We start from the raw sequence: 14,831 nt of genomic DNA, 5'->3' as shown, positions 1-14,831 counted from the left end.
TTAAAGGTTTTCTGGATACTTAATTCTGTGGTTGAATTCCAGTAAATCGTCTGAAATAAATCTTGGGTCAGGATGTCACCAGCACTCAATGCACCAGCACTGGTGACCATATGCTTGTGGTGGGAGATGGGCTCCACCATAAATAGCAACCTCCCAGTCAGCACTTGATTGGATAGGAGTTTTGGTAATGTAGCTATGACAACGGCACACCCCTCCAAAAGGATATGAGAGAATGTGATGCTAACAAACAATACAAAGATGAAAATCTACCAGGCTTGCGTGTTGAGCATTCTGCTTTATGGAAGTGAGTCATGGGCAACTTACACCTGCCAGAAGCAAATTCTCAGTGACTTCCAAATGTGTTGTGTCAGGAAGACTTGGAGCATCACATAGCAGGACAGGGTCTCAAAGATGTGCTCTTCCAAGCCTTCCTGGCATGTTCACACTTAATGTCTTAGAGATTTATACAATGGCTTGGTCATGTACAAAGAATTGAACACGGCACGATCCCCAAGGATGTGCTACAGAGAGTTGGCTTCAGATACCAGGCCTGTTGGCAGACCGACTGCATTATAAAGATGTCTGCAAATGTGATATGAAGACGGGCAACATTAACCCTGCCATATGGGAATCCCTTGCAGACGACCGCAGTGCCTGGAGACAGGTTGTATGTCCGCAACAGTGACCAGAGCAGTAATGACTGCTGAGAGGAGTGCAAAGAGAAGAAATGCCATGGTACATCTGTAACAGTGAAACCAGACACCGTCATCTGTCCAAGCTGCAATAAAACATGTCTCTCCCATGTTGGTCTCTACAGCTTTCTCTAGCCAAAGATAAATCACAGACAAGAGCGACAAATATGCTCTTCACCTGCATATGAAGTAGCTACTGAGATTTGAGCCAAACTACCTATTTGAAGCTCTGTGTGATCTTAGGTATAGCCCTTAGCAACGAAAGTGTCTTGCATCCCAGCAGTCTTGGTAAGGGCAGAGGTTGCATGTTCCCAAAATAAAATGAAACTAGTCAAACTGCTCTCAGCAGCTGGGGAGGGAAAAACACTCAGACAAACCAAAGAACAGTACTGAAGATCAGAGTTCAGCTCTTGCTTTGTCTTGTTCACAAGGGCTGAAGCACACAAAATAGGTGGAAAGGTTAATGTTCAAAGCCCGTTTCAATATTCAAGCAGAAGTTCAAGCAGTCCCAGTCTAGGGTATGTTCTTACTTGGATAGAACAAATCATTCAAGGAAACTGAAGTGTTCTGTTGCCGAGTCACTCGGAAACCCGCTTCCATGAAAAGTAGCAGAAGTGTTCACACTGACCTTAGCTTATTTCATATGAAAGCATGAATCATATACACAAATAACATTAAGATAAATGTTGATCTTGTCATTCAGTCTCTTCCCTTTCCTTATATGTGACTATTTGGGCCCTTCCATAGATTCTTTTTGTTAATTCACGAGTACTTGCGCTCCTGATGCCATTGGGGCAGACCTGCATATTCCAGCTTTCAATACGGTTTTACTGCGGCTGTACTCTGCAATAACAGATTGCAAATAACCTTGATGCAATAACAGTGCATTGGTGGTGGGTTTGTTCTGTTTTATTAGTTGCAAACAGCCTCTCTGTCATTGTGGATTCTGGAGAAGAGATTTGCTGACTCTTGCAGACACCATAAAAGGCACTGGCAGCTACACCGGTGCCTACAGGCGCCCCCTAGTTTAACTACATAGATCACAGAGCACAAAAATGGGGCTGTCAAGGAACTAGACATCAACAATACATGTCTGGCGTGTTCTGTTTGGCTTGGTGAGTCACAAGCTGTGCAGGCCTGGTCAAGACAAGGCCTGTAGGCAGGTCTCCTGCTTTCTGCCCTGTGCTTTATATTGCGGTAGTGCCCTTTTACGAAACACAAGGAACAAAACTGCAGCATAGGTTGAAAAACCCTCTTCCACATGATTTATTCCAGAGAATCCAAATTTTTCAAGAATGAGAAACCAGAAACATAAACTCAAGTAACCAGAAAAAGCTGAAGTTTTAGATGAAGATCTTGATTTGCTATACAGATCTGAAGGACCTTTGAATCAGTCATAAACAGACTGAATGCTATAAACACATAAGGAATGTAAACTATTGTGGTTAGTAATAACACCACAAACAAAAGCAGTTGTTTGAAATGAGTCCATGTTGCTTTAAAACAACCAACCCTGATTTACGGATGCTATTGCTGATGTTGTAGATTTGGCTAATGCTGTATTAGGTCAGCAACAAAAAAAACATGGTGAATGTGAAAAGGATTGCATTGTAAAACGTGTTACATTTTCTCATTGGAATCAATGGGACATGCAGCCCAATCCTTTGCAAGTAGTTTACTGAGGCTTACATCCAGGCTAATGTGCTGTTTTAAACAGCTGCGGCACTTGTGTGTGGACTTCAACCCTGCTGAACTCTGTGGGACTTGCTTCTAAATAGATGTGTAGAGGATTGCACAGAACATAATATTGGGCTGGACTGCAGCTATGATTCATTTTCTCCTCAAACCTCCATCCACAGGATTATTTGCTGAGTATGCTTTCAGCACCTTTTAAATAAAGCAGCTCCCCTAATTTAATTTTTTGCTTTGGGCATCTGGAATCCAGATGAAAGTGTCACCAAAACAGCACTTTACCAGAGTCACCCACTGCTTACAAAAAGGAGTTCGTTTATAAATCTGGGCATGGTGTATATCGGATACGATGAACCTGAACATGGTGCTCTTCAGAAGTTTTGGAGAACAACTCCCAATATCGCTGACCATTGGCCATGTATTCTGGGCCTGATGGGAGCTGAGAGTCCAAAAACATCTGGAGGGCCACAGGTTCACCCCATCCCTGGTGTAAAATTAAAATATATCCATATGTAGCCAATACCATCAAGGACTAGGATTAATCTCACACCAGTTCATTGGCTCCATGTGTGACAAACGGGGCTTTGTGGTGGATTGATAAATATGAATTAAGGTTTGCTCTAGAAAAAGCTGGGGTAGGTAGGTCTGTGCTTGCCTGATTCTCACTATACATAATTTCTGTGCACCTAGAAGAGATACTACCCAACATTTGCCTTCCATCAACTTACGTTTCTTCTTTTTTAGGTTCAGCAGATATTTTGATTAAATGATACCCCAAGCAAAGCCTTTCTGGTGGCAAGGAATCATGAACAGTTAACTTCATAGGTGATGTGGTTCAATTCCACGACAGAGCTCAGTTGGCAGATTTATGCAAGCTTTCATTTCCTGTTAATGAGGGGTGGAGTCTTGTTACACAGCAACTTCAAAAAATACTCCAGTGCTTTTACACAGTGACCTAATTTAAAGATCCAGGAGGCAACTTTTTGATAGGTGCCTATTCTGAAATACAAGATGCGACTTGTATTAATGATAACAACAGTAACTCAATTGACAGATTCATACATGTACAACACTTGCTCAACAACATTAAGAGTTCACCTGTCTGCAAAGCCGTTTATGGCACACCTACATTTCATTTGTCTAAATGGCCTGGAAAACACGCCAGAGGTTAGAATAGTAAGAAATTCAGGGGAGATAAGTGTCCCCTCTGTATACTTCCTACAAATAATAATAATAATAATAATGATTTATTATTTCTTTGCCGCCCCTCTGACTGCGTTTCCCCAGCCACTCTGGGCAGCTTCCAACAGGATATTAAAAACACAATAAAACATCAACCATTAAAAACGTCCCTGTACAGGGCTGCCTTCAGATGTCATCTAAAAGACAGATACATGTTTATTTCCTTGACATTTGACAGGAAGACATTCCACATGGCGGGCACGACTACCGAGAAGGCCCACTGCCTGGGTCCTTGTAACCTTACTTTCTCACAGTGAGGGAACCACCAGAAGGCCCTCGGAGCGGGACCTCAGTGTCTGGGGCTGAACAATAGGGGTGGAGACGCTCCTTCAGAATAAGTTGCCTTACATCATTAGATCAATTATTCAGGCTCAGCACTGACTGTATCAGGGATGAGGAACCCGTGGTCTTCCAGTTGTTGAACTCCCATGAGCCTTCATCCAGCATGGCTGATTATCAGATATAATGGGAGTTGGTCCCCAACAACATCAGGAGGGGAACAGGCTATCTATCCCTGGACTATGCTAAAAATCAGCTAACAGCTGTCCCAAGTCTAGGTTAAAGTCTTGCTCAAGCCCTGCTATGTGGCATCCTTTAATTTGGGACTGAACCTATGACCTTTTTACATGCAAAGCCGCCGATTCAGATGGTAATTGAGACTCAGGGTTAGTAGCTGCTTACAGAATTCGTAGCTGAAGTGATATTTGAACGAGGGAGTTATTCTGTTTTTACATGGGGAAATGTGGTACACCCCCCCACACACACAGAAATGCTGCCCTAGCCTTCCTTTGAGAGGAAGGGTGGTATCTAAACCCAACAAATAATTAACAAAACAGCCCATAATTCTACCACTTCATTCTATACAATGTGCAGAACTGCTCTTAAAATGAGTTTCAGTCATTAAACAGCAGGATCCGATTTAGACAAGGAATATGAAGAAACAGACCAATTTCTCCCCTTCGTTAATAAAAATTAAGCATCAATGCCAAGGCAGCTAGTAAAGTCGCTAAGGGAGGGTGTGTGAACTGCGGAGACCCTGTTCATAATCACACTCTAGGTGTAAACTCGCTAATCTAGGGTGCCCTCAAGCCATAGTTGTATCACACAGTAAATAACACTGACCTGCCTTAACTGGCTGCTGCGAGGATTAAGGAGACAAATTATGTGGAGTGCTTTGAAAGTGATCTAGAAAACTAGCCCCATAAACACTTCATGCAAGGGAAGGACACAGTCTGTCTGAGAGCTTTCCTTACCATTATATATTCCCTGTTCAGATTTTTAAAAGGCACACATGGCAACTTGTAGAGGAAACAGAGAGCAAAGGAAGGTATCCAAGACAACACTCCAACACACACTTAGCGAAAAGCAAGCCCCATGAAACTGAATGGTGCTTACTTCTGAACAGACGCTGTAGGACTGAATTGTGAATATTTCTCCATGAACAAGCTAGTTCCATATTCCACAGTGTTAAATGTGATTTTAGGTCCTGCCTCATTCTTGCAACAGGCTATATATTTGATCTCATTTGGCAGGGTTACTTATAACTCTTCCTTTGACGGCTTTTTCCTGTGGCAGCTGCAGACTGAAGTCCTGTCATCAGGCTGAGGTACAAATTCCATCCCATCCCGTATTTCAGGTCTACCAGCTTGGCGTTCAGCATATTTCTGAAATACGTAAAACAGGTTGGAAAGAAACTGAAACAACAGCAGACTATTCAAAACAAAAACATCTCTCCCTTTCACAACCCTGGTCATTTCCAGCATGTTTACCCTGTTTATTGAGCTTAAACGTTTGTGGGGACATTATACAACATCACTCCTTAATGAGTGATTTATTTTTTGCAGGAAGTTTATACAATGTTTTGTCAAGCAAAGGTTATCCTGCACTTTCCGAAGCATTTTCTTATCACTTTACCTACTGCAAGAAGTCCCCCAAAATTCCTGGAAGTGGATTTCTTGTGCTGCAAGAGGGTCAAATCCACTTTAATTGTACAAGGCAGCCTTGTTCAGGGAAGTTTTTAACGTGTGATATTTTACTGTATTTTTGGTTTTTATGGAAGCCGCCCAGAGTGGCTGAGGAGGCCCAGCCAGATGGGCGGGGTATAAATAATAAATTATTATTATTATTATTATTATTATTATTATTATTATTATTATTATTATTATCCTCCCCCAAGCAGCAGTAGCAGCCTGGCACAGTTAGAGGGATTTCTTAGTTTCAGGAAAGCTACCCTTATTGCCCAAGCAACAGCTAAGTGTACAGACAGGTTTGACATCTCTCACATGGATTTGGTTACTCAGAACACAGAGCAGTAATTGTCTTCTTCCACCCATATAATCATTACGCATTTATGTGCCGCGGAGCTGAAGAATAGACCCATCCCTGTTAATACAAGGAAATGCGGCTTAGATTGAAGATACAGAAGAACACAATTGCGAATTTGTACTTTGCAGTTCTGGGGCTATGTTTCAAAGTTCCTAGTGTTTTCCTCCCTCTTCTCCAGAGTAGAACTTTTGGAAGGTTGGTATTTTTTAAACAACTACACTTGTCTCTTCATCTATTAAGTTCTCAGTTCCAACCTAAACCACAAGGAGTCTGAACACACTCCACTGTGGGCTGGCAGTTACAACTTGCCAGCTGTGGCTTGTGATTCCAACCTAGGGAGGTTTTCAAAGCTATGAGAACCAAACTATAACTTCTGCTGGACGCTCATCCTATCACATCCGGAGAAGCTGAAAGGTGCTGAGCTTAGGTGCTGATGCAAATGGGCTACTATTAAAATGAGGATGCATTTTAAATTGTATTTTAACCCGTATTTTAAATTGGTTCCCCCCCCTTTTTTCCCCTATTATGTTTTTATTGTAATTTTACTGGTGTTAGCCGCCCTGAGCCCAGCTCTGGCCAGGAAGGGCGGGGTATAAATAAAAAATTATTATTATTATTATTGTTGTTGTTGTTATTCCTCTAAGGATAGCAGGAACATGGCTTATCTATCCTCATGTTTTCTTTAAAACAGACTACAGCTGGGAAATGGTGCTGCAATTTATAATACAGTGGTTAAGTATTTAATTCGTTCCAGAGGTCTGTTCTTAACCTGAAACTGTTCTTAACCTGAAGCACCATTTTAGCTAATGGGGCCTCCTGCTGCTGCTGTGCCACTGGAGCCCAATTTCTGTTCTTATCCTGAAGCAAAGTTCTTAACCTGAAGCATTATTTCTGGGTTAGCGGAGTCTGTAACCTGAAGCGTATGTAACCTGAAGCGTATGTAACCTGAGGTACCACTGTACCCAGTTTTTCTTCTGCGGCAAGGATGATTACCTTGGCCCACTTTATTCTTTCCAGCAAGTCTTCCAAGTTTCTTTTAACAGGAACGTAGTGGGTCCACGGCGCCAGCTCCTTATAGAAGTGCTCGTAGTACTGCGAAGCCTGCTTGATCACAAGGCTGTCCTCCAGCATGAGGTAGGGAAACCTGTAGGCTGCAACTGTGCCATCTAGACTCACTTGGTATTTGTACTGAGGGGAGAGGAGGAGGAGGAGGAAAGCAGCATGAACCAAGCATGCATTGGGATCAAGCACTGCACCCTTGGCTAAGTTAAATCGTTTCACAGTTTGGGTAACAGCAACAAACCCTATCTGTTTTCTGGTCACCTTTCAGCCTGAGGCTGCAATCCGAAGTACCTGATAGGAAACTCCAGCCATGTCCAAGGGGGTTTTGTGAGCTCTCCTTCAAACCACAGCAAGCAACCCATCGGATAAGCCCTACCTAAAACTCTGGGGGTCTGCTGACGCAACATGAGTTAAATGACAAACAGAACTTGACATCAAAGGAGACCCAGTACAGTGGTACCTTAGGTTACATACTCTTCAGGTTACAGACTCTGCTAACCCAGAAATATTACCTCAGGTTAAGAACTTTGCTTCAGAATGAGAACAGAAATCGTGCTCCGGCGGCGCGGCAGCAGCAGGAGGCCCCATTAGCTAAAGTGGTGCTTCAGGTTAAGAACAGTTTCAGGTTAAGAACAGACCTCTGGAATGAATTAAGTTCTTAACCCGAGGTACCACTATATATGCAAGGAAGTGCTTGGGGTTGTGTGGGTCGGACCCTGGGTGGAAAGAGAAACTGTAGCTTGGTAGTAAAAGCACATCCTTTTCATGCACAAGGTGAACAGTTCAGTGCCCACCATCTTCAGTTAAAAGCGTCAGGCAGAAGGCAATGGGAAAGACCTCTGTTTATGATCCTGGAGGGCTATTACCTGCTAGAATAGACTACAGTGGTACCTCAGGTTAAGTACTTAATTCGTACTTATTATTGGCCCAAAAATGAATGCAAGAAGAATTACCGACGAAAGAAGAATGGAGGACGAAATTAATGGACTATGCAGAACTGGACAAACTAACAGGAAGGATTTGAAATCGGCGGGACCAGAGATTCACAGAAGACTGGAGTAAATTTACGGATTATTTGCAAAGTATTTGTGAAGATCAGACGATGTTTGTAGGTTTGCAAGAAGCTTTGTGAGGAGTATTATTGGAATTATTGCAAAAATGGATAAGGGGGAGGATGATTAGTTAAGAAATTTAAAGGTAATATAAAGTTAAGAAATGCATAAGAAGTGGTTAAAACGAAGGATCATCAGAGGTGCTGATGGAAGTCCAAAAAGATTGTATAAGTGATAAAGTTTTGTGGTCTGTGTTATAATTTATATGTTAAAATCAATAAAAAGTATTATAAAAAAACAAGTATGCAATATTGCATGTTTAAGTGAGGCACTAGTTTCCAAGCAGAATGTTCCTTAACACTGAAACTGGCTCTTAAATCAGAGCTTCAAGAGAAAATGAAAAATAAGGACATTTGTCTGTCTCCTCTCGGTGTTAGCAAGATATACCTTAAAGAAGTCAAAGAACCCCATCAAGGGAGCCTTCCCCAACGCCGCCTCCTTTTCTCGGAAGAAGTAACCTGTTATTCCAGCATCCAGCAGTTCTGGGTTTTCCCTGGAGAACTGCACCAGCTGAAGCCGTTCTTCCCGGCTGTCTCGACCTCTGAAGAATCCTTGTTCCGTTTTGTTGTCCCAGGCAGGTCCTGGAATTAACGGGTGATAGAATAGAGGAGGAGGGAGAACAGAAATCTTGGAAGTCCTAATGCGGCTTTTGCCAACCTGGTGCCTTCCAGATGTTTTGGACTAAAACTCCCATCAGCCCCAGCCAGCACACCAAAATGCCCTAAGCAACTTGGGAGGCCTAATATTTGTCCTCCAGAGATTACAATTTGCGAGCAGTATTATTTTTCTTCAACGAGGCAGATTTGCTAAGGACACCCCCACCCCACCCATTATCAATGTTCAAAATACTATTCTTCCTCTGCCACGGGACGCACTATGTCTCTGAATACCGCAGGGTGGATTTGATTTAAATCAAATCGATTTAAATCACTAGTCAGTAAGACTTGATTTAAATCATTTTTTTATAGAAAGACTCATTCTTGCTGGCATAGAATGAAGGTTTCATTTTTGGAATAATAAATTTTCAGAGTACTTTTTAAAGTTATATCAAAAATTACTGATTTGGTTATACTATTAGAAATACATAGACAGATAATTATGAAATTATTGCGAGGTTTAATAATAATAATAATAAGAAGAAGAGTTTGGATTTGATATCCCGCCTTTCACTCCCCTTCAGGAGTCTCAAAGCGGCTAACATTCTCCTTTCCTTCCTCCCCCACAACAAACACTCTGTGAGGTGAGTGGGGCTGAGAGACTTCAAAGAAGTGTGACTGGCCCAAGGTCACTCAGCAGCTGCATGTGGAGGAGCGGAGACGCGAACCCGGTTCCCCAGATTACGAGACTACCGCTCTTAACACTGGCTGTTTATTAACTGTTTATAATTTGGACAACTTTTCTGCTGTACCTTATTGGACGGAGCAAAATAAACATTTCCTTAATAACAATTTAAAAAAATTATTTAACTAAAACAATAACATTATAGCATATGTATCCATGTTTGTTAACTGATGTGGTTAAACATTTAAATAAGAACAACAACTTTGTACACACGAAAATCCTTATTTCCTGATGAATAGCCTTTGGACTATAATGTAACTTAAATAGAAAACTATCTTTAGAAACATTTTTTTCTCCGAAAGCATTTTATTTTAAAAACCCAAATTATTTTTTTTAAAAAATCCAATTTAAATAAAAAAAATCTGATTTAAAATTTTAAAAATCCTATTTTTATTTTTTATTTTTTTAAAAATGATTTTTATCCACTCTGAAATGCCAGATTCTGGGATCACAGGTGTAGGGGATGCTATTGTACACAGGCTCTGCTTTGGGGCTTCAAGTAATAATAATAATAATAATAATAATAATAATAATAATAATTTATACCCCGCCCTTCTGGCTGGGTTTCCCCAGACACTCTGGGCAGCTTCCAACACAATATTAAAATACAATAACCTATTAAACATTAAAAACGTCCCTAAACAGGGCTGTCTGTTGGCATCTGATTGGCCATGTGAGAACAGAATGCTGGAACAGATGTCCTGATCCAGCAGACACTTCTTACATGCTTATCTCTGTCTGGAAAAAAAACCCACACACAGATTCCCATGTTACCTGTGTTTCCTTGAATAGACAGGAGGTCATTTGTGACGCCTCTCAGAGTTTCTAGGGTTGAATGGGTGACATCGTAGGTTGGAAGCACCAGGTCTGTTGAATCCAGAGAGCCACACCAGGAAAGGATAGGCAGGGGGCCAGGGGGGTCGTTTGCTTTCCGATGCTCAACAGGCCAATCCTCAACATTGAGGTAAAATTCCACATCAGGAAGGTGAACCTAAAACAAGCCAAAACACCTTTATAGTATACCTGAAGGAGCGTCTCCATCTCCATCGTTCAGCCCAGACACTGAGGTCCAGCTCCGAGGGCCTTCTGGTGGTTCTCTCCCTGTGAGAAGTGAGGTTACAGGGAACCAGGCAGAGGGCCTTCTTGGTAGTGGTGCCCACTCTGTGGAACACCTCCCACCAGATGTCAAGGAAATAAACCACCACCTGACTTTTAGAAGACACCTGAAGGCAGCCCCTGTTAAGGGAAGTTTTTAATGTTTGATGTTTTACTGTGCTTTTAACATCCTGTTGGAAGCCACCCAGAGTGGCTGGGGAGGCCTGGCCAGATGGGCAGTGTATAAGTAATAAAGCAGTAGTAATAGTAGTACTTCATGCTGTCCTACTAGTTGCTTTAGCTTCCACACGATGTAACAATTAACCCAGTGTTATGGATCAACAAGCTGCTATAGATTAAAAAGCCAAATTTGGTGGTCCCCTATTAAAAAAAAAAGTTTTAGTCTCTGGATTTTTTTCTACCATTTTCGTTGTTGTTTCGGTTACATCCCACCCCCAAATGTTTCCTCTTTTTTATGAATGAACTTGGAGCACCTGTTTTCTACGCCAAAGGTCCCTGGTTCCATCTGCAAGGTCTCCAGTTGGGACTGGTAATGTCTCCTGCCTGACACCCAAAGAGCTACTGGCTGTCAGCGTAGACAATGCTGAACTAGACTGACCAATGGGTCTGGCTCAGTAGAAGAGCTCTTCCTATGTTCTCATAGCTGGGCCCCATCTATCCTACCTTGTTCCAATCCAACCAGAGATAGAAAATCCTCGTCTGTGTGATTTGCTGGTTCAGAAACCACAGGCAAAATTGGATGTCCATCCGAGTGAGAGTATATCCCTATTCACTCTCTCAACATCAGGCATAATGTTAGGCACCTCTATCGTATTTTGTGACTCGGAAACTCTCCAATTACAATGCCACTTCAATAGCAGAATTAATAACCTTGTTTTCATGTCTCTCAGCATTAGCTACGTCTTCCTTACGAAAACACAGCCGTGTGCAATTCTTTGATCCCATGCAAGAGCAGGAAAGTCACAGAATTTGATACAGGCTGGCAAATACAGCCACAACTTGTACCCACATCACGAGTGAATCAGCCTTAATGTAAACTGACAATTTAAAAAAGGATGAAAACAGAAGATGCTACCTTAGGCTATGCTATCATCTCAACGTAAACAAAGCCAAGTAATACAAACAGAAATATGAAGAGGAGTTAATAGCGCTTGGAGGCGAAGCAGTCTGAATCCTGGCACTGTGGACAGAATGAAAGTTGATCAACTACTCAGTCAACTTTATACCTGTGCAAAAGTCTGGCGAGTGTGCCATTTCAGAACAGCGTGCCAACCATGTTGTTCCAAGTGCACGAAAGCGCGATCCTGCCTAACGTACACATTTTTTGCTAGTGTACAAAATGAGCCGCTCTTCTTACAGCTCACCAGAAATAACCATATCCTCTTGCAGCTTATTTTACGGATGACCCAGCAATATACTCAAACCCTGTTGCAGGCAAGTTGGGCCTGTTTTGCTCCCGCCACTTTGATGATGCATCCTACCTCCTCAGGATGTTGGCAGGCTATTAGAATGCTTGTCATTTTCACCTTGAACTTCCATTTGAAAGGGTGTGAAAGTATATCACTCTTGCGCAACCACCTTCCTTCTTGCCTTTAAATTTCTTCTTGCCGACCTTACTTGCTGGCGCATATATGTCAACTATGACGCCTGCCCTGTGACCCTGAAAATAGCTTTGCCCAGGCCCATGATCCCAAAACAAGATTTTGCAGGAAAAGCTTGCTGGCAGAACCAGGGATAAGGAACATACTAGATTGTGGAATAGATCCATCATTCACATACAAAGCTGGGTGTCGGGGAGTCTTTATTTTGAGATTAAAAGGAGGGGACAACAAATATCTGTGGTCTTTCAAATATCATTGGACTCCCAACTCATGGAACAACATGAGCCTGTTTGAGCCAGACTCTGCGACCATCTCTTTTTTTAACATTTGATTTCCAGCAGTTTGCAGGTGGCAATGTTCAGCTTCTTGGTAGTGGCACCTGCCCTGTGGAACACCCTCCCATCATATGTCAAGGAAATAAACAACTACCTGACTTTTAGAAGACATCTGAAGGCAGCCCTGTTTAGAGAAGTTTTTAATGTTTGATGTTTTTATCGTTTTTTTAATATTCTGTTGGGAGCCGCCCAGAGTGGCTGGGGAAACCCAGCCAGATGGACGGGGTATAAATAATAAAGTATTATTATTACTATTATTATTACCATATGTAGAGCCAGTGTAGCAATTAAGAGTATTAAGCTAGGACTAAGGAGTCCCAAGTTAAAATCTGTATTGAGCCATGTGGAAGTCATTATCTCTCAGACGAGCCTACCTCACAGGGCTGTGGCAAGAGTAAAAGCGGGAGGATTTTTTGAATATCTTGTAGGAAAGACAGAATATAAATGTAAATGTAATAATAAATAAATAAGGGGAGGAAACCTTTCCTAATGAAAGAGTCTAAATCTGGGAATGGGATCATTGCTACCTCTATGCCTATGACCAGCTCTTGCACACAGCTTTTAACATGACTTAACGCTGGACTCAAACGGCACCTAAGAAACCTCTGCAAGGAATATGATCCAAGAGCAGGCGTTCTTCATCCTGCAACTTCAGCCTACCTTCCACAAGCAGAGATGGTGGCGAGGCCCGGGTGTCACGTCAAAAATAACGCACACCCACTGTGTAGATTGAGGGACACGGATGGCGCTGTGGGTTAAACCACAGAGCCTAGGACTTGCCAATCAGAAGGTCGGCGGTTCGAATCCCCGCAACGGGGTGAGCTCCTGTTGCTCGGTCCTTGCTCCTGCCAACCTAGCAGTTCGAAAGCATGTCAAAGTGCAGGTAGATAAATAGGTACCACTCCGGCGGGAAGGTAAACGGTGTTTCTGTGTGCTGCTCTGGTTCGCCAGAAGTGGCTTAGTCATGCTGGCCACATGACCCGGAAGCTGTATGCCGGCTCCCTCGGCCAATAAAGCGAGATGAGCGCCGCAGCCCCAGAGTCGTCCGCGACTGGACCTAATGGTCAGGGGTCCCTTTACCTTTACTTACTGTAGATTAAAAAAATAAAAATTTAGCACAGCACTGAAAAAGGTTCTTCTTGTTCTTCCGGTTGTTTGTTTTAAGTATGAGCCTGTGCTAAGAATGCCTAGGAAGCTGCCCGACGCCAAACCGGGCTACTAGTCCACCTAGCTCGCTATTGCCCACACTGACCGGCAGCAGCAGCTCTCCACGGTTTCGCACAGGGGATCCTAATAACCCCAAACTCTCCATGAAGATGCTCAACCCTTCCGCCCCGCCTGGCCGTCTTTCCCGCCTCACGAGGACCTGCTGTCCCTTGCCCTGCAAAGCCAGGCGCGGCTTCCGGGGCGCAGCCGGACCCGTCGGGCACCAGGGAGGGTCTCCAAACCTCGCTCGGAGGCGCCTTGGCCGGCCCAGAAGGAGACTCAGGAGAAGCTGCTCCGACGCCCGCGCGGCGCAATACCTGGCGGGGAGCGCGTGAAGTTGCGCCCGTCGCTGCCGACCGCCTGCAGCCAGAAATACCGGACGGGGAGGGTGGCCTCGGCCCGCAAGCCGGGCTCCCAAACCAGGCTCCTTTCCGCGCTCACCGCCGGCGGAGGCTCCGCAGCAGCCGCTTCCGAGAAGCTCTGCCGGGAAGCCCACCAGACGGCAGCCCCGAGCAGCAGCGCGGTTTGCAAACAGCCGCGCGCGCCCCTGGGCCTCCCGCCGCCTCGACGTGTGCGCAGCATTGACGGGGCCTAAGCGGTGGGGGGAGGGAGGGGAAGGTCCACTCCGACGCCCCTCCTGGTTCCCCTCCGAAGTTTTTGCAAACTTTGCTGCTTTTTTTTGGGGGGGGGGGGAGAAATATCGAGTGGCTTGCTTTGATTGGGAGGTGTGACAGCCAGTCACGAGGGGCGGCAACATCCCTTTTCTCTCCAAAGCGCGGCGCCCAGGCAGAAATCCAAATTGGTCCCGAGGGAGCGGAGGCGGGTCTTTATTATTAGAGGCCGAGTCCCCTTTGGCTCCCCGATAAAATGTTGGAAGGGGCGGACCCCCCCCAAAAAAGTTGATGGGCACTGCCATTCAAGTTGCGTGGGTGCACCCAGTGGCGTAGTGTAGGGGGTGCAGGGGGGGCCGGGCGCAAACATCTGGGGGTTAGGGTTAGGGGGCGCAAATCCATGGGTTAGGGGGCGCAAATCCACGGGTTAGGGGGCGCAAATCCACGGGTTAGGGGGCGCAAATCTACGGGTTAGGGGGCACAAATCCACGGGTTA

General features: G+C 44.1%; 1 protein-coding gene across 1 annotated transcript; it reads right to left on the bottom strand.

Annotated features, from left to right (window-relative positions):
- Nucleotides 1–1,930: 1,930 nt before the first annotated feature.
- POGLUT3 (protein O-glucosyltransferase 3) lies at nucleotides 1,931–14,321 on the bottom strand. Its single transcript, XM_081909129.1, has 6 exons — nucleotides 14,024–14,321; nucleotides 13,738–13,808; nucleotides 10,241–10,457; nucleotides 8,513–8,706; nucleotides 6,945–7,139; nucleotides 1,931–5,290 (listed from the first exon to the last, which is right to left on the bottom strand). Exons 1-6 carry the CDS (start codon nucleotides 14,304–14,306, stop codon nucleotides 5,165–5,167), a joined length of 1,086 nt encoding a protein of 361 aa, XP_081765255.1. The 5' UTR covers nucleotides 14,307–14,321; the 3' UTR covers nucleotides 1,931–5,164.
- Nucleotides 14,322–14,831: the final 510 nt, after the last annotated feature.

This window comes from Podarcis melisellensis (assembly GCF_964234715.1).
Source record: "Podarcis melisellensis genome assembly, chromosome: 4".
Taxonomy (NCBI): Eukaryota; Metazoa; Chordata; class Lepidosauria; order Squamata; family Lacertidae; genus Podarcis; species Podarcis melisellensis.
The sequence above is the reverse complement of the archived record's forward strand: the minus strand, read 5'-3'. Positions and strand labels throughout refer to the sequence as shown.

What these genes read in the sequence shown, in the direction of transcription:
- POGLUT3 (XM_081909129.1), bottom strand. Translation starts at nt 14,306, where the DNA reads ATGCTGCGCACACGTCGAGGCGGCGGGAGGCCCAGGGGCGCGCGCGGC. An exon ending in ATAGCGAGCTAGGTGGACTA is followed by an intron (nt 10,458 to 13,737) that starts GTAGCCCGGTTT and finishes GGCTTGTTTTAG; the next exon opens with GTTCACCTTCCTGATGTGGA. An exon ending in GTCTATTCAAGGAAACACAG is followed by an intron (nt 8,707 to 10,240) that starts GTAACATGGGAA and finishes CGTTAATTCCAG; the next exon opens with GACCTGCCTGGGACAACAAA.